Source organism: Coenobita brevimanus, chromosome 77 (genome assembly GCF_032717465.1).
Source record: "Coenobita brevimanus isolate Jiangsu-jjx chromosome 77, ASM3271746v2, whole genome shotgun sequence".
In the NCBI taxonomy this organism is placed as follows: Eukaryota; Metazoa; Arthropoda; class Malacostraca; order Decapoda; family Coenobitidae; genus Coenobita; species Coenobita brevimanus.
The window spans coordinates 6,560,629-6,587,889 of record NC_137030.1 but is presented as its reverse complement, the minus strand read 5'-3'; the positions used below and the strand labels follow the sequence as shown (position 1 = coordinate 6,587,889).

Genomic DNA, 27,261 nt, shown 5'->3' with positions numbered 1-27,261 from the left:
GGAAGTGAAGATTTATTACATATTCATCTAATATCCTTTGCCACTCCATCCATCACAGGGCAAACCGATGAGTATGAATCAGTTTCGCTACCTCTTTAACTGCACCCGCATTCCTGGCCAGGGTGCAGACAGCTTGTACTCCTGCTGGAAGCCCAGTGAGTACTCATGTAGCATTGTATCTACACTTATTTTATCGGTGGGTTATGAGTTAGGGTGGTGATTTTTTTTTTTTTTTTTTTTTTTTTTTTTTTTTTTACCCCATTCTTTTGGTGGAAAAAGGATCAGGATAATGATGACGATGGTGATGATTGTTGACCTCTTTTACCCACCCACTTTTTAGGGTAGCATTAGGGTTTTGATGATGATGATTTTTTAACTTGCTCATCCCATTTTTTGTAGTGGGAATATGGGGTTATAATGATGATGATGATGTATAATAGTATGGATTAGGGCAAGGATAATGATGATAATTAATGTTGATGTACTTTTTCATGCCATTTTTTTTTTTTTATGAGTTTTTTTGGGGGGGAGATAAGGTTAGAATGATGATGACATAATTCATAGTACACCAGTTATATTCTATGTTATCTGTTTACAGTAAAATTGTGTTTCCATCCAGTCATCACTCAAGTAAACTACATTAGTTCCATCCATCAATCCAGCATCCAATCCTATGTCGCCCCATGAGGAGGTTAGGAACCCGGGGCTAGGCAAGTTGATCCTGACATTTAAGATGAGAGTGACCAGCCTCACTCATCCCTGAGTGGCATTACGTGAGCAATAAACCCCAACCACCCCTTGGATATAAACCTACACAGGCTCAGTTCAATTGGAGCACCTTAATTACCCACTAAACCACCAGACATCATACTTTGGTTATATGGTTACCACCCAGTGTAGTGTATTGTTTCCTGGTGTACAGGAAACCATTTGGCTTGTCACTCAGTGTAGAGTCACCCATAGGCAGAAGGAAGAGATAAGAATGAAGGAAAGAAAGACAGAAGAGGGAGCGAAAAGTCACCCGTAGGCAGAAGAAAGAGGAAAGAATGAAGGAAAGAAAGACAGAAGAGGAAGGATGGAAGAGAGGAAAGGGCCAATACCCAAAGCAGCCCTACATCGAGTGTGTGGATGGTGAGCGTGTTACACCTTGATAATTCTCTCCGATAAGCAGAGTATGTTTTCACCTCTGTAAGTTTGTTAGTTTGTTTGTTTGTTAGCAGGATTACTCAAAAACTAAAAGAGAGATTTGGCCCAAATTTGGTGGGTAGATAGCCCATGTCCCGGGGAACAGTTTGTTAACTTTTGGGACCGATCTGGATTATATTACAGATTCTGGATCCAGAAACCTTTTTTTTGTGAAACCCTAATCAGTGATGAGAAAACCTAACCACTTATGAAGGGTGGTTTGGTAATTACGTAGCCCTTGTCGGAGAGATGCGCGACATTGAATGCCCTTCAAGTTATTCCTTTAGCTTACATATACTCCATGTTTCTTTTATTGCAAGATAAAAGAAGCACATCATATTATATTCCCACCCTATATTAGAGAGAAATATGGTTGGGATGATAATGATGATGGTCATGATTTTTTTTTTTTTCTGTGTTTATTTCCTCCTATTTAATGCTATTTTTTCTCCATCCATCCATCCATCATATCCAGAGTTACTCCATCACAAGTGTAGGGAACCCAGCTAAGCTACTAGCACCAAGAGCATTCTACATTAATTGAAATAACTTGAGCCCCTTCAATATGATAACATATAGCACCAAACCTTATACAGCAGTTTAGTCTTGCTACTGTAACTGTAGAATCCATTTGTGGTCCATTGCAGAACTGAACCTTCTCCTTGGAGGGTGGAGGGAGAGTGATAGCCAGAAGTAACCCTTCCCCATCCTGTCAGAGTGCAGATGGGGAAGAGGTGTCTATGGGGAGAATGATGCACATGACAGTCATTGTGCTGTAATGTTTATGTGTATATGTGCCAATCAGTAACCAGCCCAGGGAGGACATCTGAAAGTGAAGGAGTTAACATAGTTCATATCTGAGTACTGCAGTTTGAATACAACACTTTCCTAAGCTGGAAATAGCAAGACTAAAATACTGTACTATATGATTTACAGTACATTATTGTAGTGAAGGGGTCAGAATTCCAGAATGTGTGTAAGTTCATAATTTGGTAGTTTAAAACAGAATAAAAACACTAATTTCTAACTTTAGAACAAAATTTTGTGAACAGTTTAATGTTGAAAATACCTTAATAACAACAATAATGAAGTAAGTTTGAGTGAGGACTGTGAATCCTCTGGGTATGGCAGGGCATGTTTTGTACAGATTATTTTGTCTGTGAAGTAGAGCCAGGAATAAGACAAAAATTGTACTGATGGTTGTGCTTGTAATATATTGGAATATATCCCTGCTAATATTTATTGCCACATGCATGATCTACACAAAAGCTTATCCTGAGTAGCCTTAAGAAATCACTTTAAAGCTTTGTGATTATAGTTTGTGCATCTCCCTCATGCTATTCCAAACCACTTTCCCTCATGTACTCTTCCATGTGGTAACATTTCTTATTGTCATCAGCATCAGCATCCACATCCACTTTTCATTAACTAGCTGTCAGAGTAGTGAGAAGGATCCAGAAGTAAAAACTAACAAGAGTAACAATTTTTTATTATATCAAAAGTGGTGGGTAGGTATATGTAAGTGCATCTAAAAGGAAAACAGCACAAAACAGTTTATTCACATGGTGTTTGTTTGTGACATGGAGCCTTTATTTCAAAGACTTGAGTGATTTATGAATGACTGTGTGTCCTGTTTCTCCTTATTCATTGTTTGATGGATCTCCTACTTTTGTGCTTTTTCTGCATTTAGTCTTACATCTTCACTTAACAATACAGTATCATCTGCAAACAACAGTACAGGGAGTTTCCAAACACTGCCCTCTCTCATTGGGGTCATTCCAACATCCACTGCCCTACCTTGTATCTCTTTTATAACCCTATCCATAAACAGATTGAATAACCATGGGAACATGACACATCCCTGTTTCAGTCCAACATTCTAATAGAAAAATTCACTCAGTTCACTATCCACATGCACTGCAGCCTTAGCACCCTCATACACATTCTTCATGGTATTCAGCGACTTCCCATTTACTCCATATATCCTTAATACTTTCCACATTCCTTGTCTGTCCTCTCTGTCATATGTTTTCTTCAAATCCATGCAGACCACATACAACTTCTTTCCCTTCTCTAGAAACTTTTCCACTAAAGACCTAAGAATGAATATCAGGTCTACTCAAGGCATGGTGATTGAGTCTGGGAGTGTGTGTAAGAAATGGAATCTAAAGGTGAATGTAGGGAAGAGTAAAGTTACGGTCTTTGAGAGAAATGAAGTCACTGAATGTACAGTGATGCTGGATGAGGAGGAAATGGAAAATCTGTGTCTTTAAGTACTTGGATAATGTGATGAGTAAGGATGGATGCTTAGAGGATGAAGTGCTTGAAAGGATACAACAGGGAAGAAAGGTTGCTGCTTCTTTGAAAGCAGTGATGAGGAACAGGGAAGTGAGCATGGAAGTATAAAAGTCACTGCATGACAGTATTGTCGCTGCATAATGTATGGAAGTGAAGCTTGGACTTTGTTGGAGGGACACAAGTCAAGAGTGAGAGCAATGGAAATGAGTTATTTGAGAGGAGCATGTGGAGTTACATGGAGAGACAGACTGGCAAATGAGGAAGTGAAGGAGCACTGTGGTGTGGATGTGGTTGTGATAGAAAACATTAGGAGAAATACGTTGAGGTGGTTTGGCTATGGGGAGAGGATGGAGAGTGAGAGACTAATGAGGAGAGTGTATGTGAGTGAGGTGGAGGGGGGAGAGGGAAGGGGATGCCGAGGATGAGATGGAGGGATGGAGTGGAGAGGTATATGAGAGAGAGGGGTGTGAGTTGAGGGGAGGGCAGTGAAATGGCGGGGGACAAGGTGACATGGAGGCGATTTGTTTGTGCTCATCCCTTAAGGGATTAAGGCATCTGGCAATAGATAGATAGATAGTCTTATGTCACTCCATCAATTAGGCAGGAAATTGGGTTCATATGAGAAGGAGGAGAAGGAGAGTGGTGGTGGTGGTGATCTGGGTAGGATCCAGAAGTCAGGAAAAAGTAGAAGGCAGTAACCCCTTCACAGCAATTATGTGTTTTGCGGTATATTTTTGCTAACTTGATTTCATTCAGATTTGGAGAGACTTTTTGAACCAGAGGAGTTATATAAAACCCTCATTAAGTCTTTAAGATGTTTCTTCAGAGTTGAATGATTTTAAGTGTTAGCCAAAATGTAGCAAAAAATATGTTCTTGAGCTGAAGGGTTTAACATAGTTCCCTGTAGATAGGTGATAAATCATTTCTCTCAGTGCAGCCTTTAACATAAAAAAAAAATAATAAAGATTCTAGTGAAGTTTGGCCTTAGTAAATAATTGTACAGACTTTTTCTGCAAGCTTCCATTGCTGCATAACACAGATAATACTCTTCAGCACACTATGGAGTTAACATAGGCTGGCAGTGTTTAATGAATTTAGCTGCATGCTTAACCCTGTCAGTCTGAGGACATCCTCATATTAATATTGATACCCTTAGATGATATTTTATGTTTGTTTAAACTTGAGGGGTTATGTACAGTCAGCAGTAACCCTTCCCATTCTGTGGAACTATTCTAAGTAAAAGAAAATCTTTTGTTAGCAGAAAAACTAAAGTGAAGAACTACTGTTTATGGTTTATGTTTTTCAGAGGATGAGGGAGAGTGCCCACTTCACATTATTCTGCTCTGCCATGGCCATATATGGACTGTGTACCCTTGGGATTCCTCAGGTAAAATCTTATGTGTGTGTGTGTGTGTGTGTGTGTGTGTGTGTGTGTGTGTGTGTGTGTGTGTGTGTGTGTTGATTCATGGGAGGTTGTGAAATAGTGAATGAACTCTGTGAACCCAGACTACTGTGATAGGCATGTAGAACCACAGTGATGCATTTGTTTTTCTCACTGCCATATTCTTAAAGGGCTTGAAGGCTCCCTTGCCCCTTCTCTACTTGTTTGTATCTTCATATGGCTGATTAATATTTTGTTGACTGTTCTTTTGGAATTTTTGTCAGTATTAGATATACATAAAATACAGTACAGGTAAATATTCAGTAATAATCGAAATGGTTCATTAAAGACAAGTTGGTAGAAAGCTTCCTAAGTGTACGAAAATACAGCCCATAGACTGTAAATGGAATGTTTTTTTACACCTGCACATGTGATGGCATGGTGGGTGTATTGTTTAATGAGGTGTGTGTGTGTGTGTGTGTGTGTGTGTGTGTGTGTGTGTGTGTGTGTGTGTGTATTTATCTAGTTTACCTAGTTGTATTTACCTAGTTGTGATATACTGCACAGGAAATGAGCTATGCTTGTGGGGTCCCATCTCCATGTTTCAACCAGTCAGACTTTGCTTTAAACTCAGTTAAGTTATTGGATTCTATGAGCTTCTTGTCCAGGCTATTCCACAGGTCAGTGCATTTATATGGGAAACTGTATTTCGTGATATCCTTCAGTTAACATGTCTTTATCAATTTCTTTCCATGTCCTCATGTTGCTCCCCCATCCCATAGAAACAGATCTCTGTCAATTTTGTCTACTCCTATCATGGCTCTGAACACTGCAATCACGTCACCCTTCTCTCTTTTTTCTTCTAAGGAAGGCAGACCGAGCTTTTCTAGTCTTTCCTTGTATGATAGATCTGTCAGGCTGGGGACTACCTTGGTTGCTGCTCTTTGTATTCTCTCGGGACCACCTTAGTTGCTTCTCTTTGTATTCTCTCTATCTTGTTTATATCTTTCTTTTTATGTGGGGGCCACACCACTGTCGTGTATTCTGACATGGGGTGGATCGAAGCCACTGGTAATTTTTTCATTATCTCCTCATCCATGCATCGAAATGCCACTCTTCTGTTTGTCAAAAGCTCATATGTCTCTCTGACTGTCTTGTTAATGTGTTTTTCAGGCGACAGATTATCCTGGACCAACACTCCCAGGTCCTTCTCTTCTCTTGCTTTTGTGATTGATTCCTTTCCTATTGAGCAGTTCAGTGATGGCATCTTACTACCTTTGCCCATTTCCAATATTTTACATTTTTGTATGTTGAATTTTATTTCCCATACCAGGCCCCATTCATGAATCATGTCAAGATCTTCCTGCAGCATTTTACAGTTCTCTTCAACTTATACATTCCTCATGATCTTAGCATAGTCTGCAAACAGACTTGCATAACTGTTCATTCCATCCACCATATCATTTACCTAAATCAGGAACAGTACGGGTGCCAGCACTGAGCCCTGCAGGGCTCCACTTGTTACTTCCCTCCACCGTGACATCCATTCCTTTATTACTGTCCCCATGTATCAGTCTCTCATGAAGGTTCCTCTTCAGTCCTCGTATGTGCTCCAATTTCCACATTAGTCATCTATGGGGTACCTTGTCAAAGGCTTTCTGCAGATCTAAGTACACACAGTCCACCCAACTATCTCTCTTCTGTAGCACGTCAGTCACCCTTGAGTGGAAGCTCAACAAATTAAAGACACACGACCTTCCATTTCTGAATCCAAGCTGACTTTCTGCCAAAATTTCCATCTCCTCCAGATATTTTATTCACCTGTCTTTCAAAATTCTCTTGTACAATTTTGTGACCATGCTGGTCAGGGACTCCCTTGTAAATTGGTACCACATTGGCTCTCTTCTATTCCCAAGGCACTTTCCCTTCTGCCAAGGAACACACAGTTAAACTGTGAATCTTATCTGCCAGTTGTTCTCTGCATTCCTGTAGAATCTAATTAGAGATCCTGTCAGGCCTTGGGGCCTTCCTTATATCTTGCGTTTCCAGTAATTTATACACTTCCTGCACTTTCGCTTTTATATCTTTTAACACTACATTTCTAGTCACTCCCTGCCCCTGTGTGTGTGTGTGTATGTGTGTGCATGCGTGATTGCGTGGGTGCGTAACTCAGAGAGTATTAATCTGAGTTTAACCGAACTTGAAAGGGTTGGGGGTTAGCCAAGGAGTTGACCCATAGATTTTTTGAGTGCATGATGGTTAAATAGGTAGATTGGTAGAAAGATAGACATAAATAAATAGAAACTAACCATTATAAAGGTAAATAAACAGCTATAAAGAAAGCTAGACTCTAGTACTCTTAACAGAACAATTGTCTGTGGTTAATTTTGTTGTGCCCTCTTCTTAGGTAAGCCACTAAACCCACCAGAACTTGAGGTGCAGATCCGATACATCCGAGAGCGCAGTGAAGCCCTTGGTCCCGGTCCAGGCGTCGGTGTGTTGACATGTGATACCCGGGATAACTGGTGTCAGGTATGGTAATATTGGGTTGCATGGTCACAACACAAGGGCATTGATAGTGGTATAATCAGTTTGTTTTTTCCTGATGGAGCTGTGCTGCTCACACAATGTGAATGCTAGGTTGTGATTGCAAAAAACTAGTTAACCCTTAGTTATGAGGCAGAAATGCATCTCTTTGAGTACTAGTCAGATCAACCTCCCAATCTGAGAACATTTGGCCCTCAGCTAAGGTGAAAGTGGATTTGGTGTCTGTTAGAAATATAGCTGTAGTGAAGTGATACACACAAGAAAGCTGATGAAGTTAGAACATGTGATGAGAATTTTGTGAGAGGAGGTAATTGAAGCACTGTGGAAACCTGAGTGTGGAAGGGACAGCATCTGTTGTCAGACCAAGTAATATATGGAATCAGGTCCTGAGAAGAGACTTCACAGTTAGGGAGCTTGACCAGTATGTAATGCAGGAGAACTTGAAAAGCATCCATTAGGTGAAAGAAAAAGGCTGGTCCATGCAAGTGTTTAAGACTGCCTTACAAAATGTATGTAGGAAGCTGTTCATTGGAACTGTTTATCATGGTTTTCATTGTAGCCTATAGTACAGTACTTGTTTTCTTGTTGTTTTGTTATTATTGTTTTTCCTGTCTGTTTTCATTTTTTATATTGTAGATCATAATTTTATCACTTGGAGGCTGGAAGAGGATTGCATTAAAATATGTTCATATCAATAGTACGGTAAATTCTGGATGTGAGATTTTGGTTTGATATAAGTTTGAATATCAAGAGCAAGGGCAGTGGAAATGGGTATGTCAAGGACTGTGTGTGTTGTTGTAGATACTGGATAGGACCTGAAACATGTAGATTTATGAAAGATGTGGAATAAGGAAGCATATTGATAGATGGAAGGAAGAGAATGTTTAGATGTTATGGTCATGTACAGTCGGCCCAAGAAGTGACGGCAGAATATCCAGAAGTTTTCAGTCAGCAGTAATGTACATACTTTTCCTCAAATCTTCACAAGGAGGAACCTATTATGTAAAATTGTTACAGAAAACAATTAGTAAATGCAAAAGTACCATAATATTTCAAAATTGTAGGAATCAGTTTGTTAGTCACGATAATAGGAAATCCTAAACAGAGCTAATTCAAATGTCAGAACTATCGCTCAGGGACAGTCAGGAATAAATTGCGGAGTTCATATCTCATATGTTAACACCATAATTTTTTAGTAGCGTAAGACGTAAAAGAAATGCGCTTTAATAATCAATTATCTGTCTATCTATCTGTCAATTGCCAGACGCCTCAATCCCGTTTGGGGTGGCCACAAACAAATCGCCTCCAAGTCGCCCTGTCCCCAACCATTTCACTGCCCTGCTTCCAACTCACACCTCCCTCTCTCATATACCTCTCCACCCCATCCCTCCATCTCATCCTTGGCCTCCCCCTCCCTCTTCCCCCCTCCACCTCACTCACATACACTCTCCTCGTCAGTCTTTCACCCTCCATCCTCTCCACATAGCCAAACCACCTCAGTGTGTTCCTCATAACGCTTCCTATCACATCCACATCAACACCACAACGCTCCTTTATATCCTCATTCGTCAGCCTGTCTCTCCATGTGACTCCACAGGCTCCTCTTAAATAACTCATTTCCACTGCTCTCACTCTTGACTTGTGTCCTTCCAACAATGTCCAAGCTTCACTTCCGTACGTTAGAGTTGGTATCACAATACTGTCATGTAGTAACTTTTTCACTTCCATGCTCACTTCCCTGTTTCTTATCACTGCTTTCAAAGAACCAGCAACCTTTCTTCCCTGCTGTACCCTTTCAAGCACTTCACCCTCCAAACCTCCATCCTTACTCATCACACTACCCAAGTACTTAAACGTACTCACATTTTCCAATTCCTCACGATCCAACCTCGCTGTACATTCACTGACTTCACCTCTCTCAGAGACCATCACTTTACTCTTCCCTACATTCACCTTTAGATTCCGTTTCTTACACACACTCCCAAACTCATCCACCAAGCCTTGCAGCTCCCCTTCGTCTTCACTCAACAACACAGTATCATCTGCAAACAACAGTACAGGGAGTTTCCAAACACTATCCTCTCTCACCAGGGCTACTCCAACATCCACTACCCTACCTTGTACCCCTTTTATTACCCCATCCATGTACAGATTGAACAACCATGGAGACATGACACATCCCTGTTTCAACCCAACTTTCAAAAAGAAAAATTCACTTAGTTCACCATCCACACGCACTGCAGCCCTTGCACCATCATACATACTCTTCACAGCATTCAACAACTTCCCATCTACTCCATGTATTCTTAATACTTTCCACAATCCTTGTCTATCCACCCTGTCATATGCTTTCTCTAAATCCATGAAAGCCGCATACAACTTTTCCCTTCTCTAGAAACTTTTCCACTACAGATCTAAGAATGAATATCTGATCTACACAACCTCTTCCCTTCCTAAAGCCTCCTTGTTCTTCTCCAACTAATTTCTCTGTTCTTTCTCTAACTCTGTCAGTAAGTATCCTACCATACACTTTTCCTATTATACTAAGAAGACAAATGCCCCTATGATTACCACACTTCTTTTTCCCCTTTTCCTTTGTACAAGGGAATAATTATACCTGACTTCCAATCCTCCGGGACTCTACCTCCTCCCAGGCCAATCTGCACATCTTCCACATCCATTCTACTACTATCTCTCCCCCATGCTTAAGCATTTCACCACACACTCCATCAATTCCTGGGGCTTTCCGCGATTTAACTTTCTTCATTTCTTCCACAACTTCTATCCTACTGATTTCTTCATGTCTTCTCACCTCCCTCCTTCTCCCAGCCATTCCCCAGCCACTTATACTCGCATTACTTCCATCCTTTACGTTCAACAAATCCTTAAAGTGTTCTCTCCATCTGCTCACTTTTTCTCCCTTCTCCACTAGTAATCTACCATTTTTATCTTTCACTCCCCTGCTAACTTCACTTCCACCCTGTCTTACTCTTTTTACCTCTTTCCAGAACATTTTCTTACAGTCCCTCCACTTTACACTCAAATTCCTTCCAAATTCCTCATCCACTCTCTTCTTACTCTCTCTTACTAATCTTTTCACCTCTCTCTTTCTTTCTACATATAACTCTCTCTTCCGCCTCTCAACTTCTTCCACGCCCCTATTTCTCATCCATTCATTGTATGCTTTCTTCTTTTGTGCCACAGCCTGTTTCACCTCTTCAGTTCACCACGCTGTTCCTTGCACCCCCCTCCATCTTCTCTTCCTTCCACACACCACATCACATGCTGCACATATTTCTTCTGTAAATATCCTACACACACCTTCCACGTCTCCCATCTGCTCCAATTCATATTTGCCCAATCATTCCTCCACTTCTCTCTTATACTCTGCCATTTTCTCATCCTCTTGTAACCTTTCCACTCTCCTTGCAACTACTTCCTCTCGTCTTTCCCTTCTTCTATTCCTCCATCTTACTTGAATTCTAATTCTGGCCACCACCAAGTAGTGGTCAGAAAGTCCACTCCCCCAACCTCTATAAACTCTTGCATCCATTACACATCTTCGCATCCTTTCATCCACACACACATAATCAATCATTGCCTTCCTTTCATTCAGTTCACCACCCACCCTTCTCATCACTTGCCATGTATACCTGTGGATCATTTTATGCCTGAAGAGGGTATTGGCTATCACCAACCCCCTCCCAGCACAAATGTCCACTAATGCACTCCCATTCTCATCTATCTCAGCAGGCACATCCCACTCACCAACTATTCCAGCCACCTTCACATTCTCAACTTTACCATTCATATCACCAATCAAAAACACTCTCTCATTCCTTCCAAACTTTTCCATGCACACTTCTACATACGTCCAGAACTCTTCTCTCACTCTTCTAGCACGATCTTGCGTTGCCGCATACACACACACAATCGCCCACATTTGTATTCCAACTTTCAACTTTACCCACACACTCCTTGACCCAACTGCTCCATACTGTCTTATGCTCCTCTTCCATCTTTTACTCACAACTATACATACTCCTTCCTTTGCCCTCTCAATCTCACCTACTCCTGCACAGATACCCCATCCATACTCCCATTCTCTCACACTTTCTCCTCCCCATTTTGTTTCAGTTATTCCACATACATCCACTTTCGCACCCTCAAGCACCTGGACAATCTCTCTCTCTTTCACCTCATCATTCGCTCCCCTTACATTCCAGGTTCCAATAACCATGTCCTTTGTCCGGTCCTTGGTCGTCATCGTTTGGTCAGTCCTTGTCCGAGGCTTATTGTTTGTTTTTTTAGTTAGTTGTTTTCCAGGGAGGGGCACTAACCCTCCGCCAACCCTTTTAGTCGCCTTTTACGACAATTAGTCATTATTATTAATAAAGTATTTCCCGTTACAATACTAAAGAATAATTTAAAGTCATTTGTTTCCGTTTTTGTTGTCTCCATGGACGACGACAGAAAGCGGGAATGTTGTGTTAAGTTAGTAGGCTATTTTAATGGTTCAGTTAACATGCACGGAAGGAAACAAACATTTATTCCAAGACATGCAGTTATGACAATGCATTTGGCCAGTTATTCATTAAGAAAATTCTCTTGAAATTTTAATATAACCCAGAGGACTATCAATGAATGAAAAATAAGGAAAACCTCGAAAATTTGTCGAGAGTCGGAGCTCCTTGGATAATGACAAACTTGTGTCATGGGCTAGTATCCTCAGTGTCTAAACAGTTGACAAGAGAAGTAAAATGCAAATGTTCATAAACAAGCCACTGAATTCAAAACTTTCAGATCAGCATTTTCAGGTAAGCAGGAGACAGTAGTTTATTTTAAAAGATACTAGAGACTATTAGATAGAGCAAAAAGTATGTGCTTTTGCATTGCAGGAGTATAAGCTCATGTTTTCGTTTTCTTCATTGCCTAGTGTATGAGAAAAGAGTAAAACCTGTCATATCTTCTTACAGCTTAAAATAATTTTGCATCAGTTAGGAATAAAGTCGCTATAAACGAGGGGAAGACAAGGAATAAAGGCAGAATGGTCTTGCTGCTGCTGCACGTAGGGTATCATTACTAAGATAAACTTCATTGTTGCGGCATCCTTGTTGTTGCTGTATCATCACCACAGCAATTCAAAATAAAGTAGTGTATTGCAATCACAAGAGTTTTCCTTAACTGGTTTTCAAAACTAGAGCATTCTGTATTTGAAATCCTGGGAAACAAATACATCAGGAAAGAGGGTTACGCTGTGCTCCGTGCGCAGAGTAATACATTACATATTCAATTTGGGGGACGTATATCCGAGTGTTAACTTCTAATATATCATTACCTCACGTTATTCATTTTACGTAAGTCTTAGTTTGATCTAATATATATTTTATTTTATATGACGTAATGGAGGCAGAGAAGTTTTACCATATATTAACTAAGATTTCATTGAACATATATCAGTGCAGAGTGACCGAAGCAATCTGAAACTCTGCCATCACTTCTTGGGGCGAACATAGATAAACATAAACATAAAGTGGTGAAAAAATCATTGTATATGTGAGTGAATTAAAAGGTAAGAAGAGGCATGAGAGATCATGAAAAATTTGGATAAATGTACTGTAGTCTGCAGTACACCACCGGGTTGATTAAATGCTTCTAGGAATGAGGCCTTATAGCCACATTGCAGTTGCAGGTCTAAAAGGTGTGAGAGCATCACCCTCTCCACTGCAATGGGTCGGGGTGTGGGAATCCGAAAGGAAACACCACATTACGTCATGCTTTCCCACCTTTTAGACCTGCAGCGGCAAGGTGGTTACAAGGCCTTGCTCTTAGAGGGGTTTAATTGACCCAGGGGTATTCTGCATTTATATGCTGTAGTATATGACAAGTGCTCGTGGGTCTTTTGGGCCCCTCACACTTGCTTCTGCGGAGGGCACTCTTGCTGCTATAGTTTATTTTAGTTGTACCTATGGGCAAAAAATTCTACAGAGATCCTATGCTTGGCGCCTGGAGCGGCATTTTTTGGTCGAAATGTGATCTGACCACTACTTGGTGGTGGCCAGAATCAAGATCCGAGTAAGATGGAGAAATAGAAGAAGGGAAGGACGGGAGGAAGGAGTAGTTGCAAGGAGAGTGGAAAGGTTACAAGAGGATGAGAAAAAGGCAGAATATAAGAGAGAAGTGGAGGAACGATTGGGTAAATATGAATTGGAGCAGATGGGGGACGTGGAAGGTGTGTGCAAGATATTCACAGAAGAAATATGCGCAGCATGTGACGTGGTGTGTGGGGTGAAGGGAAGGTGGAAGGTGTGTGCAAGATATTCACAGAAGAAATATGCACAGCATGTGACGTGGTGTGTAGGGTGAAGGGAAGGTGGAAGGGGGTGCAAGGAACAGCATGGTGGAATGAAGAGGTGAGACAGAGTGTGGCACAAAAGAAGAAAGCATACAATGAATGGATGAGAAATAGGGGTATGGAAGAAGTTGAGAGGCGGAAGAGAGAGTTATATGTACAGAGGAATAGAGATGTGAAAAGATTAGTAAGAGAGAGTAAGAAGAGAGTGGATGAGGAATTGGGGAGGAATATGAGTGTAAAGTGGAGGGACTGTAAGAAAATGTTCTGGAAAGAGGTGAAGAGAGTAAGACAGGGTGGTAGTGAAGTTAGTAGAGGAGTGAAAGATAAAAATGGTAGATTACCAGTGGAGAAGGGAGAAAAAGTGAGCAGATGGAGAGAACGCTTTAAGGAATTGTTGAACATAGAGAATGGAAGTAATGCGAGTATAAGTGGCAGGGGAATGGCTAGGAGAAGGAGGGAGGTGAGAAGACAGGAAGAAATCAGTAGGATAGAAGTTGTGGAAGCAATGAAAAAAGTCAAATTGGGGAAAGCCCCAGGAATTGATGGAGTCAGGCATGGGTCCGAGTACAGTACATGGACTTGTACTCATACTTAAGTACACAATATAATGTACTTGTACTTGTACTCGGGTTTAAAATTTCCATAGTACTTGTACTTGTACTCGGACTCAAAGTACTCGACAATTTTACGAGTACTTTCGAGTACAACCATGATATATAAAGGTGGTGAGGGTAACAATGGTGTGTCTTTGGAGAGGCCAGGTGGCCTGGGTTGGTGAGTCACTGAGGTCAAGTGGTGTACAGCCACGCCCACTAACTCCTGATAAGCTGCTTTTAATATGTTAGCACCTTGGTACTAATTGCAAGGAGTACTCGTAGTTGGATTCGAGTACAGCACAAATGTACTCATACTTGGACTCGAGTTCAGCTATAAAACGGAGTACTTGTACTTGTACTTGTACTTGGATTCGTGACACTGTAATATAATCATACTTGAACTCGAGTACAGAAAAATGTACTCGAACCCAAGCCTGGATGGAGTGTGTGGTGAAATGCTGAAGCATGGGGGAGAGATAGTAGTAGAATGGATGTGGAAGATGTGCAGGTTGGCCTGGGAGGAAGGTACAGTCCCGGAGGACTGGAAGTCAGGTATAATTATTCCCTTGTACAAAGGAAAAGGGGAAAAAGAAGTGTACGGAGGACTGAAAGTCAGGTATAATTATTCCCTTGTACAAAGGAAAAGGGGAAAAAGAAGTGTGTGGTAATCATAGGGGCATTTGTTTTCTTAGTGTAATTGGAAAAGTGTATGGTAGGATGCATTCTTAGTGTAATTGGAAAAGTGTATGGTAGGATACTTATTGACAGAGTTAGGGAAATAACAGAGGAATTCGTTGGAGAACAGGGAGGCTTTAGGAAGGGAAGAGGTTGTGTAGATCAGATATTCATTCTTTGATCTTTAGTGGAAAAGTTTCTAGAGAAGGGAAAGAATTTGTATGTGGCCTTCATGGATTTGGAGAAAGCATATGACAGGGTGGATAGACAAGGATTGTGGAAAGTGTTAAGAATATATGGAGTAGATGGGAAGTTGTTGAATGCTGTGAAGAGTATGTATGATGGTGCGAAGGCTGCAGTGCATGTGAATGGTGAACTGAGTGAATTTTCCTCTTTGAAGGTTGGGTTGAAACAGGGATGTGTCATGTCCCCATTGTTGTTCAATCTGTACATGGATGGGATAATAAAAGAGACACAAGGTAGGGCAGTGGATGTTGGAGTGGCCCTAGTGAGAGAGGGTAGTGTTTGAAGACTCCCTGTATTGTTGTTTGCAGATGATACTGTGTTGTTAAGTGAAGACGAAGGAGAGCTGCAAGGCTTGGTGGATGAGTTTGGGAGAGTGTGTAAGTAACGGAATCTAAAGGTGAATGTAGGGAAGAGTAAATTGATGGTCTTTGAGAGAGCTGAAGTCAGTAAATGTACAGCGAGGTTGGATGGTGAGGAAATGGAAAATGTGAGTATGTTTAAGTACTTGGGTAGTGTGATGAGTAAGGATGGAGGTTTGGAGGGTGAAGTGCTTGAAAAGGTACAACAAGGAAGAAAGGTTGCTGGTTCCTTGAAAGCAGTGATAAGAAACAGGGAATGAGCATGGAAGTGAAAAAGTTACTACATGACAGTATTGTGATACCAACTCTAACGTATGTAAGTGAAGCTTGGACATTGTTGGAAGGACACAAGTCAAGTGTGAGAGCAGTGGAAATGAGTTATTTGAGAGGAGCCTGTGGAGACACATGGAGAGACAGGCGGACAAATGAGGATATAAAGGAGCGTTGTGGTGTGGATGTGCATGTGATAGGAAGTGTTAGGAGGAACACACTGAGGTGCTTTGGCCATTTGGAGAGGATGGAGAATGAGAGACTGATGAGGAGAGTGTACAGTATGTGAGTGAGGTGGAGGGGGGGAGATGGAGGGGGAGGCCGAGGATGAGATGGAGGGATGGAGTAGAGAGGTATATGAGAGAGGGTGGTGTGAGTTCGGAGCAGGGCAGTGAAATGGCGGGGGCAGGGCGACGTGGAGGCGATTTGTTTGTGGCCACCCCATATGGGATTGAGGTGTCTGGCAATAGATAGATAGTGATCACTCATTAAATATAGTAAAAGTTTTTCAGTTGTAATGGGACCAAGTTTTTTCACATCAGCGAATTTTTTGCGATTTTTGTGCCAGTTTTGGTGCAATTTGAATGTGTAGTTTTGGCTGTCCAAAATACACACACACACACACACACACACACACACACACACACACACACACACACACACACACACACACAGTAATTGTAGCCAATTTGTACATGCCACCCAGATCGAACACATGGGAAAGAGACGAATATGAGGACCTGGCAGAGAGTACAATTCAGAGTTTAAGAGCATTACTACATAAAATGGAAAAGAAATTGGAAAGAATTATCCTAACTGGAGATTTTAATACAAATATAAATTGGAATACTCTAGATATAATAAGCCAAGAAAGCTCTTGGGACCAAAAGCTCCTGGATCTCGTGCAAGAGTTTTTTCTAACCCAACATGTGAGGGAAACCACCAGAAAAAAAGGACTCGATGTACCTTCAATGCTAGAATTCATATTTACTGGGCAAGAAAATGATTGTGACAGTTTAATATATCACCCTCCACTCGGCAAAAGAGACCATCCAGTACTAAATTGCAACTTCAGGATAGCATATGACATGGTTAACAGCAATGAAAGTTATAAAAAGAGCCTAAACTATAAAAAGGTAAATTATCATGACCTAAAAAACTATTTCTTAGAAGTTGATTGGGAAAATGAGCTTAGAGGAGAAGATTTAAATGCTGTATATAAAAAATTCTGTGAATTTTATGAAATAGGAGTCCAGAAGTACATCCCACAGCACAAAGAAGCAGATAAGAAAATACAGAAATGGTTCAATAATGTAAAAAATAAAAAAGAAGAGATTTGTTGTGGAATAGATACAGAAGACACAATAGTGAAAGGGCATATAATAGTTACAAACAGGCAAGAAACGATTATACTAGAATAAGGAGGGAAGCCCAAAAACAGTTTGAGGAGGATATCGTCAATAAAAGTAGTGATCAACCAAAGCTATTTTACAGCTAAATCAGAAGCAAAACCAAAGTAAAAGATATAATACAATCCATTAAGGATGAGGGAATCGCCTATACACAAGAGAAAGATACTGTATTTGTGAAGCACTATATAAGAATTTCCAATCAGTTTTTACAGAAGAAAAAAATTTTGAAAGGGACTATGTGGAACATGCATGTCCACGCATACTACCAGATATACAATTAGCAGAAAAAGTAATACAGGAGGAGTTAAGTAAATTAGACGGAGGAAAAGCAAATGGTCCTGATGAAATTTCATGTTGGGTGCTACGAGAATGTGCAAAGGGGTTAAGTAAACCATTATTTTTAATTTTCAAGAAATCCTTGAGTCAAGGTAAACTACCTGATATTTGGAAGAAAGGAAATATAGTCCCCTAATTCAAGAAAGGGAATAGACAAAGTCCACTCAACTACTGACCAATATCACTGACCAGTGTTGTAAGCAAGGCATTAGAATAGCTTATAAGAAAAGCTTGGGTAAATCATCTAGAAGAACACAATATGATAACAGAAAGACAATTTGGTTTCAGAAAAGGAAAATCATATGTTACTAATCTGTTGAGCTACTATGACAGAGTAACAGACACAATACAGGAAAGAGAAGGATGGGTGGACAGTATCTATTTAGATTTCAAGAAAGCATTTGACACAGTACCACACCAAAGACTTTTATGGAAACTGTACCATCAAGAAGGAATTCGAGGCAAACTGTTTTGTTGGATGCAAGATTTTCTCAAAAAAAGAGAAATGAGAACAGTACTAAGGGGAAACTACTCATCATGGAAAGAAGTGACTAGTGGAGTACCACAGGGCTCAGTGCTGGCACCAATCATGTTTTTAGGGTATATAAATGATATAGACAGTAACACTGGAAATGAAAGCTGTCTAAATATGTTTACAGATGATGCAAAAATACAAAGGATAATTACTAACAGACTCTTGTAAAGAGCTACAAGAAGAATTAAATAAACTTCATGAATGGAGTAATACATGGCAAATGGAATTCAATGTGGACAAGTGTCATGTAATCAAGTTTGTGATTATACATTAGGAAATAAAACCCTACACACATCAGAAAGAGAGAAGGACCTAGGTGTGATTATCAATAACAGACTATCTCCGGCCGACCACATCAGTGAGAAGGTACGAAACATGTATACACTGCTTGCAAATATGAGAATAGCATTCACATACATGAATGAAGACATGCTAAGAAGGATTATAACATCATTCATCAGACCAACCCTGGAGTATGCATCAGAAATCTGTAGTCCTCATCTCAAAAAACACATAGACAAGATTGAAAAAGTTCAAAAGGGCCGCTACAAGATGGATACCAAGCTTAAGGGATCTAAACTGTGAAGAAAGACTATACTGAATCTACCAACACTACAGGAGAGAAGGAAAAGAGGTGACATGATAATGCTATATAAATGCATATCAGGGAAGGAGAAAATAGACATAAATGATTACAGTACTTAACATATGGGGAAGCATCAGCAAGAGGACACTGCAAAAAACTGCATAAGAAGAGAGGTGATAAAGACGTAAGGAAATTCAGTTTCCCAAACAGAGCAATTGATCAGTGGAATGCACTACCAAATGAAATAGTGTGTGCCAAAACAATTCAGAAATTTAAGGATATGTACGATAAATATGGTTTAAGACACGGAACAGTACGAGCTTGACTCATTCCTGTAAAGATACAATTAGGTAAGAACACACACACACACACACACACACACACACACACACACACACACACACACACACACACACACACACACACACACACACACACACACACACACACACACAGCCGGAGAGAGCGGACGTCACAGGCATCGCTCCTAACCTTGAGTAGTTTCAGGAATTTTGTCTGTCCTGTCTCCTAGGGTCTTTCTTTAAATTTAAAATAATGAAAGTTAGTAGACTACCAAAAATGTAAAGATTTGTTGGCAATAGTATACATGAATGTTTGTGGCTTATTCGGTAACAGCTGTTTAGGTACTTTACATTAAACATGGCCGAAAATGTAAACAATGAGGGAATGGAATTTCAAGGATTTGATGCTAATACTAATGTCATGGACCTGGTGAAAACATTAATTATGAGGATTAGTGAACTCGAAAAAAAAAGTAGAGAATCTAGTGATGAAGGATGTGTCAGGAAATACGGAAACCACCATACAGAGTCTAATCCAGTCCAACGAAACAGCCAATGAAAAGATTAGGAATTTGAAGAGGGAAAATGTTGAACTGAGGAGGAAACTTGAAGAGAGTACTAATAAAACGGAGAAGGTGAGTAATGTATTAGAAGAACATAAGGCAAAGTGGGCACACGTAGAAGAAGAACAGAAAGAAGTGGTCAGCTTAAGAGAGATCATCCAGGAAGAAAGGGAAATGAACAAGAAAGAAATGGAAGAAAATGTAGTGAAAATACTGAAGAAAAAAGAGAAAATATTGAGAGAAACTGTAGAAAGGAACAGATGTGTGGTAGTATTTGGAAACAGGGAAGAGGAAGAAAAGGTTAGGTTCGCAAGACTCGAGAGAGAGACAAACATGGTGAGAGGAATATTAAGCAAGATTGACCCCGAAGGAGACAAGTGGGTAAAAGAAATTGAGGAAGTAAGGAGGATAGGGCCTTATAAGAAAGGGGAAACAAGACCAATGAGAGTCAAGTTTACATCAGAAAGTGTAATAAATGAGATACTTAAAGTGACCTGGAAATTAAGCAAAGAGGCGGGGATGGAAAATTTTATAATAAGAAAAGATCTGAATGAAGAAGAAAGAGAAGTTTTAAAATCATTAAAGGAAGAAGTAAAGGAAAAAAATGATAAGAGGACAGAGGATGAACGTAATACTGTACTTTTTTTTGGAGAGTATTGGATATGAAAGTAAGGAAATGGTATTTAAGGAAATAGAAGTGAAGGAAACTAGGGGGGATGGTTGTGAAAGATCAGAAGTTGAGGAAGTGGTACGGACAGAGAGTAGGAGAGAAGAGGGTACTAATAATGTCAAAAATAATTTGAACATGATATATACTAATGTTGATGGTTTCATATCGACAAGGATCGAAATTAATGATTTCTTGAGAGAACATGAACCTGATGTCATGTGCTTTGTAGAGACCAAATTAAGAGAAGATATTGATGTTCATTTGGGAGATGGTAAATACAAACTGTGGAGAAAAGACAGAAAAGAAAAAAAGGGAGGAGGAGTGATGATAGCAGTGAAGAACAACATAAATGTAGATACTGTGGAAATGGGAGAAGGCAGGGCTGAAGTGATATATATGAAATTAGAAACTGGAGAGAATGTTAAGAGAGATATGGCGGTAGTGTATGTTCCCCCAAAGACGAGAGTATGGAAGGATGACGAATACCATGAGATGTTGTCAGATATGGCTAGCTACTTGCAAAAAATAATTGAGAAAAGCAATAATATAATTTTGGTGGGTGACTTTAATTGTAAAGAGGTGAACTGGGAGGAATGGTACTCGGGAGGCAGCGAGAATTCGTGGGGCACTATGTTATTAAATATAATAATGAATAATGTGATGACGCAATGGGTCAAAGAAGAGACACGGTTTCGAGGTGAGGACACACCAGCAAGGTTAGATTTACTGTTCACCAAAGAACCCGATGTAATAGAATCATTGGAATATCTCTGTCCTTCAGGAAAAAGTGATCACGTGGTCATTGAGTTCCAGATGTTAATAGGAAACGTCGAGCCAAGAGACGAGCTTCATAGACAGGGAAGATACAACTTTGGCAAAGCAAATTTTACAGGATTGAGAAACTTTTTTGAAAATGCGGATTGGAGAAAATTCAGAGAAACAAGAGAGATACAGAGGAAGTGGGATATCTTTCTAGACCTCTATAATTTGGGAGTGGAAAAATTTGTACCAAGAGTAAGAGGGAAAGAAAACAGGAAAAAGGAATGGTTTAATAGAAGGTGTATGATAGCCAAAAAAGAGAGAGATGAGGCGTGGAACAATTGGAGAAAGAGAGGTAACGACAGAACAAAGGAAGAATATAAAAGAACAAGAAACGAATACACAAGACTACGTAGGGAAGAAGAAAGGAATTTTGAAAAAGGTATAATTGACAAATGCAAGGATGAACCCAAACTGTTTTATAGATTTGTTAATGGCAAACTGAAACAAAAGGAAGGAATCACCAAGCTGAAAGTAGATGGAGAGGTCTTTAAGGATGCGGCAATGCAAGCAGAAATAATGAACAAACGTTTCCAGTCAGTTTTCACTAAAGAAAAGGAGCTTGTGGAAGGGGAGGGAGTGATTAGAAATCTTCCGGTGATGAAAGATATAAAAGTGGAGGTGCAGGAGGTGTATAAATTACTGGAAACTCAAGATGTAAGGAAAGCCCCAGGACCTGATGGAATTTCTAATTGGGTACTGAAGGAATGCAGAGAACAACTGGCGGATAAAATTCACAGCTTAATTGTATGCTCACTGGAAGAGGGGAAAGTGCCAAAAGAATGGAAGAGGGCAAATGTGGTACCAATTTACAAGGGAGGAAACAGGGAATAACCCCTGAATTATAGACCAGTGTCTCTAACCAGCATGGTCGCAAAATTGTGTGAGAGAATCCTGAAAGATAGATGGATAAAATATCTGGAAGAGATGAATATTTTGGCTGAATGTCAGTTTGGATTCAGAAGTGGAAGGTCATGTGTTTCAAACTTGTTGAGCTTTTTCTCAAGAGCGATTGATGTGGTACAGGAGAGAGATGGTTGGGTGGATTGTGTGTACTTAGACTTAGAAAAGGCCTTTGACAAGGTACCTCATAAGAGACTAATGTGGAAACTAGAATATATAGGAGGACTAAAAGGGAAACTTCTGGAATGGATGAGAGACTTTTTGAGAGACAGACAAATGAGGACAGTAATAAAGGAAAAGATGTCTGGATGGAGGGAAGTAACAAGTGGAGTCCCTCAAGGCTCAGTGTTGGCGCCAGTAATGTTCCTGATTTACGTAAATGATATGGTAGATGGAGTGAACAGTTATGCGAGTCTGTTTGCTGATGATGTAAAGATCTTGAGGAAGATAGAGGTTGAGGAGGATTGTAAAATACTGCAGGAGGATTTGGATAGGATACACAATTGGAGCCGGACGTGGGAAATGAAATTTAATGTAAAGAAATGTAAAATATTGGAAATGGGTAAAAGTACCAGGAGACCATCACTGAATTATTTTTGGGTAATGAATTAATCACAAAAAGGAGAGAAGAGAAAGATTTGGGAGTGCTGGTCCAAGATAGTTTGTCACCAGAAAAGCACATTAACAAGATAGTTGGAGAGACTTATAAGCTCTTGACTAACATAAGAGTAGCATTTCATTATATGGATGAGGAAATGATGAAAAAATTGATAGTGGCCATGATCCGCCCCAGGTTAGAATATGCAGCGGTAGTGTGGTGCCCACACAAAAAGAAAGATATAAACAAGATTGAGAGAATACAAAGAACAGCAACCAAGATGGTCCCCAGTCTGACAGACCTGTCATACAGAGAGAGGCTGGAAAAACTGGATTTGCCTTCGTTAGAGGAAAGGAGAAAGAGGGGAGACATGATTGCGGTGTTCAGGACCATGGTGGGAGTAGATAAAATTGACAAAGAAGATCTGTTTGTATGGGATAAGAGAGCAACAAGAGGACATGGAATGAAATTGAAAAAGTCAAGCTGCTTGAAGGATATCAAGAAATATAGCTTTCCTTACAGAAGTATAGACTTATGGAATAGCCTGGACAAAGAGATCGTCCAGTCTAAAAACTTAAACGAGTTTAAAGTTAAATTCGACTTATTGAGAAACAGCGATGGAAACCCACGAGCATAGTACATTCCGTGTATATCACAATTAGGTATATTCTTAAATATTTGGAACGACTTAGACAAAGAGGTGGTGCATGAGAAAAACATTCATGTGTGTAAAGGTAGACTTGATAAATGTGGATATGGAGACAGGACAACACGAGCAATGCTCAATTCCTGTATACTACAAATAGGTAAATGCACACACACACACACACACATACACACACACACACACACACACACACACACACACACACACACACACACACACACACACACACACACACACACTGCTTGCTGGCTCAGTGGTAGTGTTCTCGCTTGCCATCTGGTAGACGGGAGTTCCCGCCTCGCTCAGGTTGCGAAAAGTTTCACTGCCGAAGTGGGTGGTTACTGTCCTCCTTGAGCAAGGGGACGGATGTGTGAGTGTGTGAAGGTCACAGCCTTGCCCTTAGATCGGACTATATGAGCTCTCAGCTCCCTTCCGGGAGGGTAAAAGCTGACGATCATGACCATCAAGTGATCATAACCGACCCGGTGAATTACACACGGCTAGTGCTATAGTATATTAGATTGTGTGAGAAAATGAGGCATTAAGTTGAGGAAACATGTAATTAACAAAGGACAGAACTGAAAAGATGAATTGTGTATGGAGATGCAGATTATAAGTAGCTCCTCTTTTTCTAATGTGATGGTTGACAAAATGGCACTATCTCACTGGTGTGCATAAAGAGCAGCTAAAATATATGTATATATATATATATATATATATATATATATATATATATATATATATATATATATATATATACATATATACATTTATGTATATATACACAGCCAAGTCGCCTATGGTGTGGACTTCTACAGCACAGCTTTCTATGACACGACAAGGTGCCAGACCCCCCAAAAACGAACCACATGCACAAAATACCTATGGCGCGGCAAGGTTTGAAACGCACAGGCAAATTCCCCTGGTGGTCGGCTTCCTTCCCTGTTTGTTAACAGAGAAGATGGCAACCACTTAAGCTCCAACTGTGGACTTTTTTCTCTCTTATGAGGTTAAACTTCCAACAGGCCTGTGGGAACTAGATTTTGATGATAATGATGACAATGCTGATGATGATTGGGAAGATTATGACAAGCTTTGTGATGGAATGCATAATTTACATGATAATTTAGCTCTGTTTTGTTATAGTTCTCTCTTCATTGATCCCTTGGTTATTGCACATAATTGATACTGAACATGGTGCATGACAACAGAAGTACATGGTAACAAAAGTACAGAACTTAACTGGAACCAGGCATCCCAAGTACGAGCCCAAATTTTGTGTTTTATGATAATTTTGATCCACAAAATTTGTACGTACATATATGTGTACCATTATGGTAGGTATCAAACACATAAAGGCATGGTTAGGTTAATACAAAGTTGTGAAAAGGGCACAGTAAGGAAGAAAAGCATACCATAGAGACCTGAGATGGGCTTGAGGAGACAAGTATTGAGTCTAGGGGGTGAAGAGTTAATGGTCTCCACCACCTGGGATTAACTCCTTGAGCTGGGCCTTATTTTTGAATCCCACAAAACCACCAGAAACCACCAATACGGCACCATCATTGTTGGCAGAAACCAATTCAGGTGCGCGATAACAATGTTTTTTGGCAAAAAATTGCACAGTAATGGCAGGAATGCAGATTTTCATCATGCAGTGATGGTGAAAACTGTGATAACCAAAGGATCACTGTATTGTGCTTTACCATTACTAGCCTTCTGGACTGTACCTAACCCTAATCATAGGTGGGAGAAGGTCTTGATGATGATAAAACTCTCTCAGCTGGAGGGCTTAGAGATAGTCTTCATTAACCCTTCACTACAAGAGGATTCTTAAGTTTAATATAATAATCTGGTAGCAACAGAGATGGACCACAAAAAGACATAATTGTACTAAAGGGTTATACAGTAGTATGCTTGTTCTAACGTGATGAAGATCCACAACCCTCTTCTGCTCAGTTGATGGCCAGATGTTGTCAGATTAGAGGTTCGTTTTGACAAGTAACTAGAGAGACTCATTCCTGCCACATGACTGTGGCTTGGCAGATTTCATGCAACCACAACTTAGCACCCTGTTGAAGTTGTGGTTGTGGTCTAGTTCTGTCCAGTGGAAGCAAACTGGCTGTAGTAATGAAAAAGACTCATTCCTAACTCATAGCTGAGGCTCATCAAATTTAATGGTTACCTCCTACCAACAGAACCGAGACTGGCTCAAATCTCTGAGCCTGAACAACATGAAGACCCTGGAGCTGATCGAGTCATCCTCGTTTGTTTTTGTGCTGGATGATAGTGAGCCAGAGGATGAGAAGGAGGTCAGGTTTTAACATTTTTATTTGAAGCCCTTTTTGTCCTGTTTCTAGATCCATCCCTAACCCTGGTTGTTGTTGTTGCTTCTTAACCCTGGTCTGTTTGGCCAAGCAGACCCATCAACCACAGGTAAGCAACTGCTTCCATGGGACCATGCTACATATACAGTACAGTGCATACATTGTGTGGTGTGTATGGAACTGGTGCCCCCCTGTGGTAGGTAGTGTCTCACCAGGGTTGTACCAGGGTCATATCTCACGGTGAGGTGCAGAGAAATATGAGGAGGTTTGGCCCCTGAATGAATACTGTAGCGGTTTTGTTTTACCCAGTATGCACAGTGCTGCTACATGTAGGCTCTTGACATCATGATGATAATAACTTCTCATATTTTTTTTGTGTTGTATGAATGGTTTGATGAACTGTGTGTAGAGGAGCACATGGTGGGTTTGGCACCCCTTTATCATTATATCCTGTAGTCAGTGGATTGATTTTATCTTGTAGGTGCTGCAGTGTGAAGCACATCAATAAAGAGAAATTTTAAAATGAGAATGTGCAGATGGTTGAGCATGCGAGGTAAAGCCAGGATTCAGGGGGCTTAAATACTATGGGAATGAGTGCTTGGCCCATTTCACTGGGCATGAAGTTATCGCTCTCTCATTCTTTCTCTTTCCTTGTTTTCCAAACCCTACCTTACACTGTCTTCTGTTTGTCTGCTGTATATGTTGCCAGACACTTTAATCCCATAAGGGATGGCCACAAACAAATCGCTTCCATGTCATCCTGTCCCCCGCCATTTCACTGCCCTCCCCCAACTCACACCCCCTCTCTCATATACCTCTACTCCATCCCTCCATCTCATCTGCGGCCTCTTCCTTCCTCCCCCACCCCACCTTACTCACATACACTCTCCTCGTTAGTTTCTCGCTGTCCATCCTCTCCACATGGCCAGACCGCCTCAGTGTGTTTCTCCTAACGCTTTCTATCTATCACTTCCACATCCACACCACAACCCTCCTTCACGTCCTCATATGTCAGTCTGCCTCTCCATGTAACTCACTTGCCTCTCTCAGATTACTCTGTCATCAGCTGGGTAAAATGGTCATGATGATGATGGTTTCTATATTCTCTCCTATCCCTACCCCTTTGACTTACAGGTAATGAGAAATTGAGTAATGAGGATATTGCTGTTTGCCCCTTGACTCACCCTCTACTATTGCCCACCATTATTTCTCTTATCTTCTCTCTTCTGTAGGGTTACATTACTTCTCTTTGCTGTGACTGTATCCTTATTCATTTTTGTTGATTTTAGTCTCCCCTCACTCATAACTCATGCTTTAACTGTAATCTCAGTCTTTTGTCTTTCTTAGCTGCTGTTTCATTTCTTCACTTGCATTTTGTTCGTTCATTCATTTTTGAAGGCTCCAACATTTTTGCATGCATCAGCCTTGGTCACCCAATGGCAGCTCTCCATGGCGCTCGATCTCTGACAGCTTCCCTATTCAGTCCCTTATCCCTGAGGTCACATTCAATGACCTCATCTCAGGTCTTTGTTGTTGGTCTACCTCACACAACCCTATCCCTAACATTAACACTTCTCACTTTCTGCACCCAGTTATGATCCCCCATCCTCTCCACATATCCAAACCATCTC

General features: G+C 40.5%; 1 protein-coding gene across 1 annotated transcript in view; it reads left to right on the top strand.

Annotated features, from left to right (window-relative positions):
• Window positions 1–27,261, top strand: part of CROT (Carnitine O-octanoyltransferase) — a 74,933-nt gene that overhangs the window by 33,868 nt on the left and 13,804 nt on the right. Inside the window, exons 6-9 of the mRNA XM_080279168.1 lie at window positions 59–155; window positions 4,790–4,870; window positions 7,272–7,396; window positions 25,502–25,615. Coding sequence (XP_080135294.1) covers window positions 59–155; window positions 4,790–4,870; window positions 7,272–7,396; window positions 25,502–25,615 — 417 coding nt within the window. The remainder of the gene's footprint in view (window positions 1–58; window positions 156–4,789; window positions 4,871–7,271; window positions 7,397–25,501; window positions 25,616–27,261) is intronic.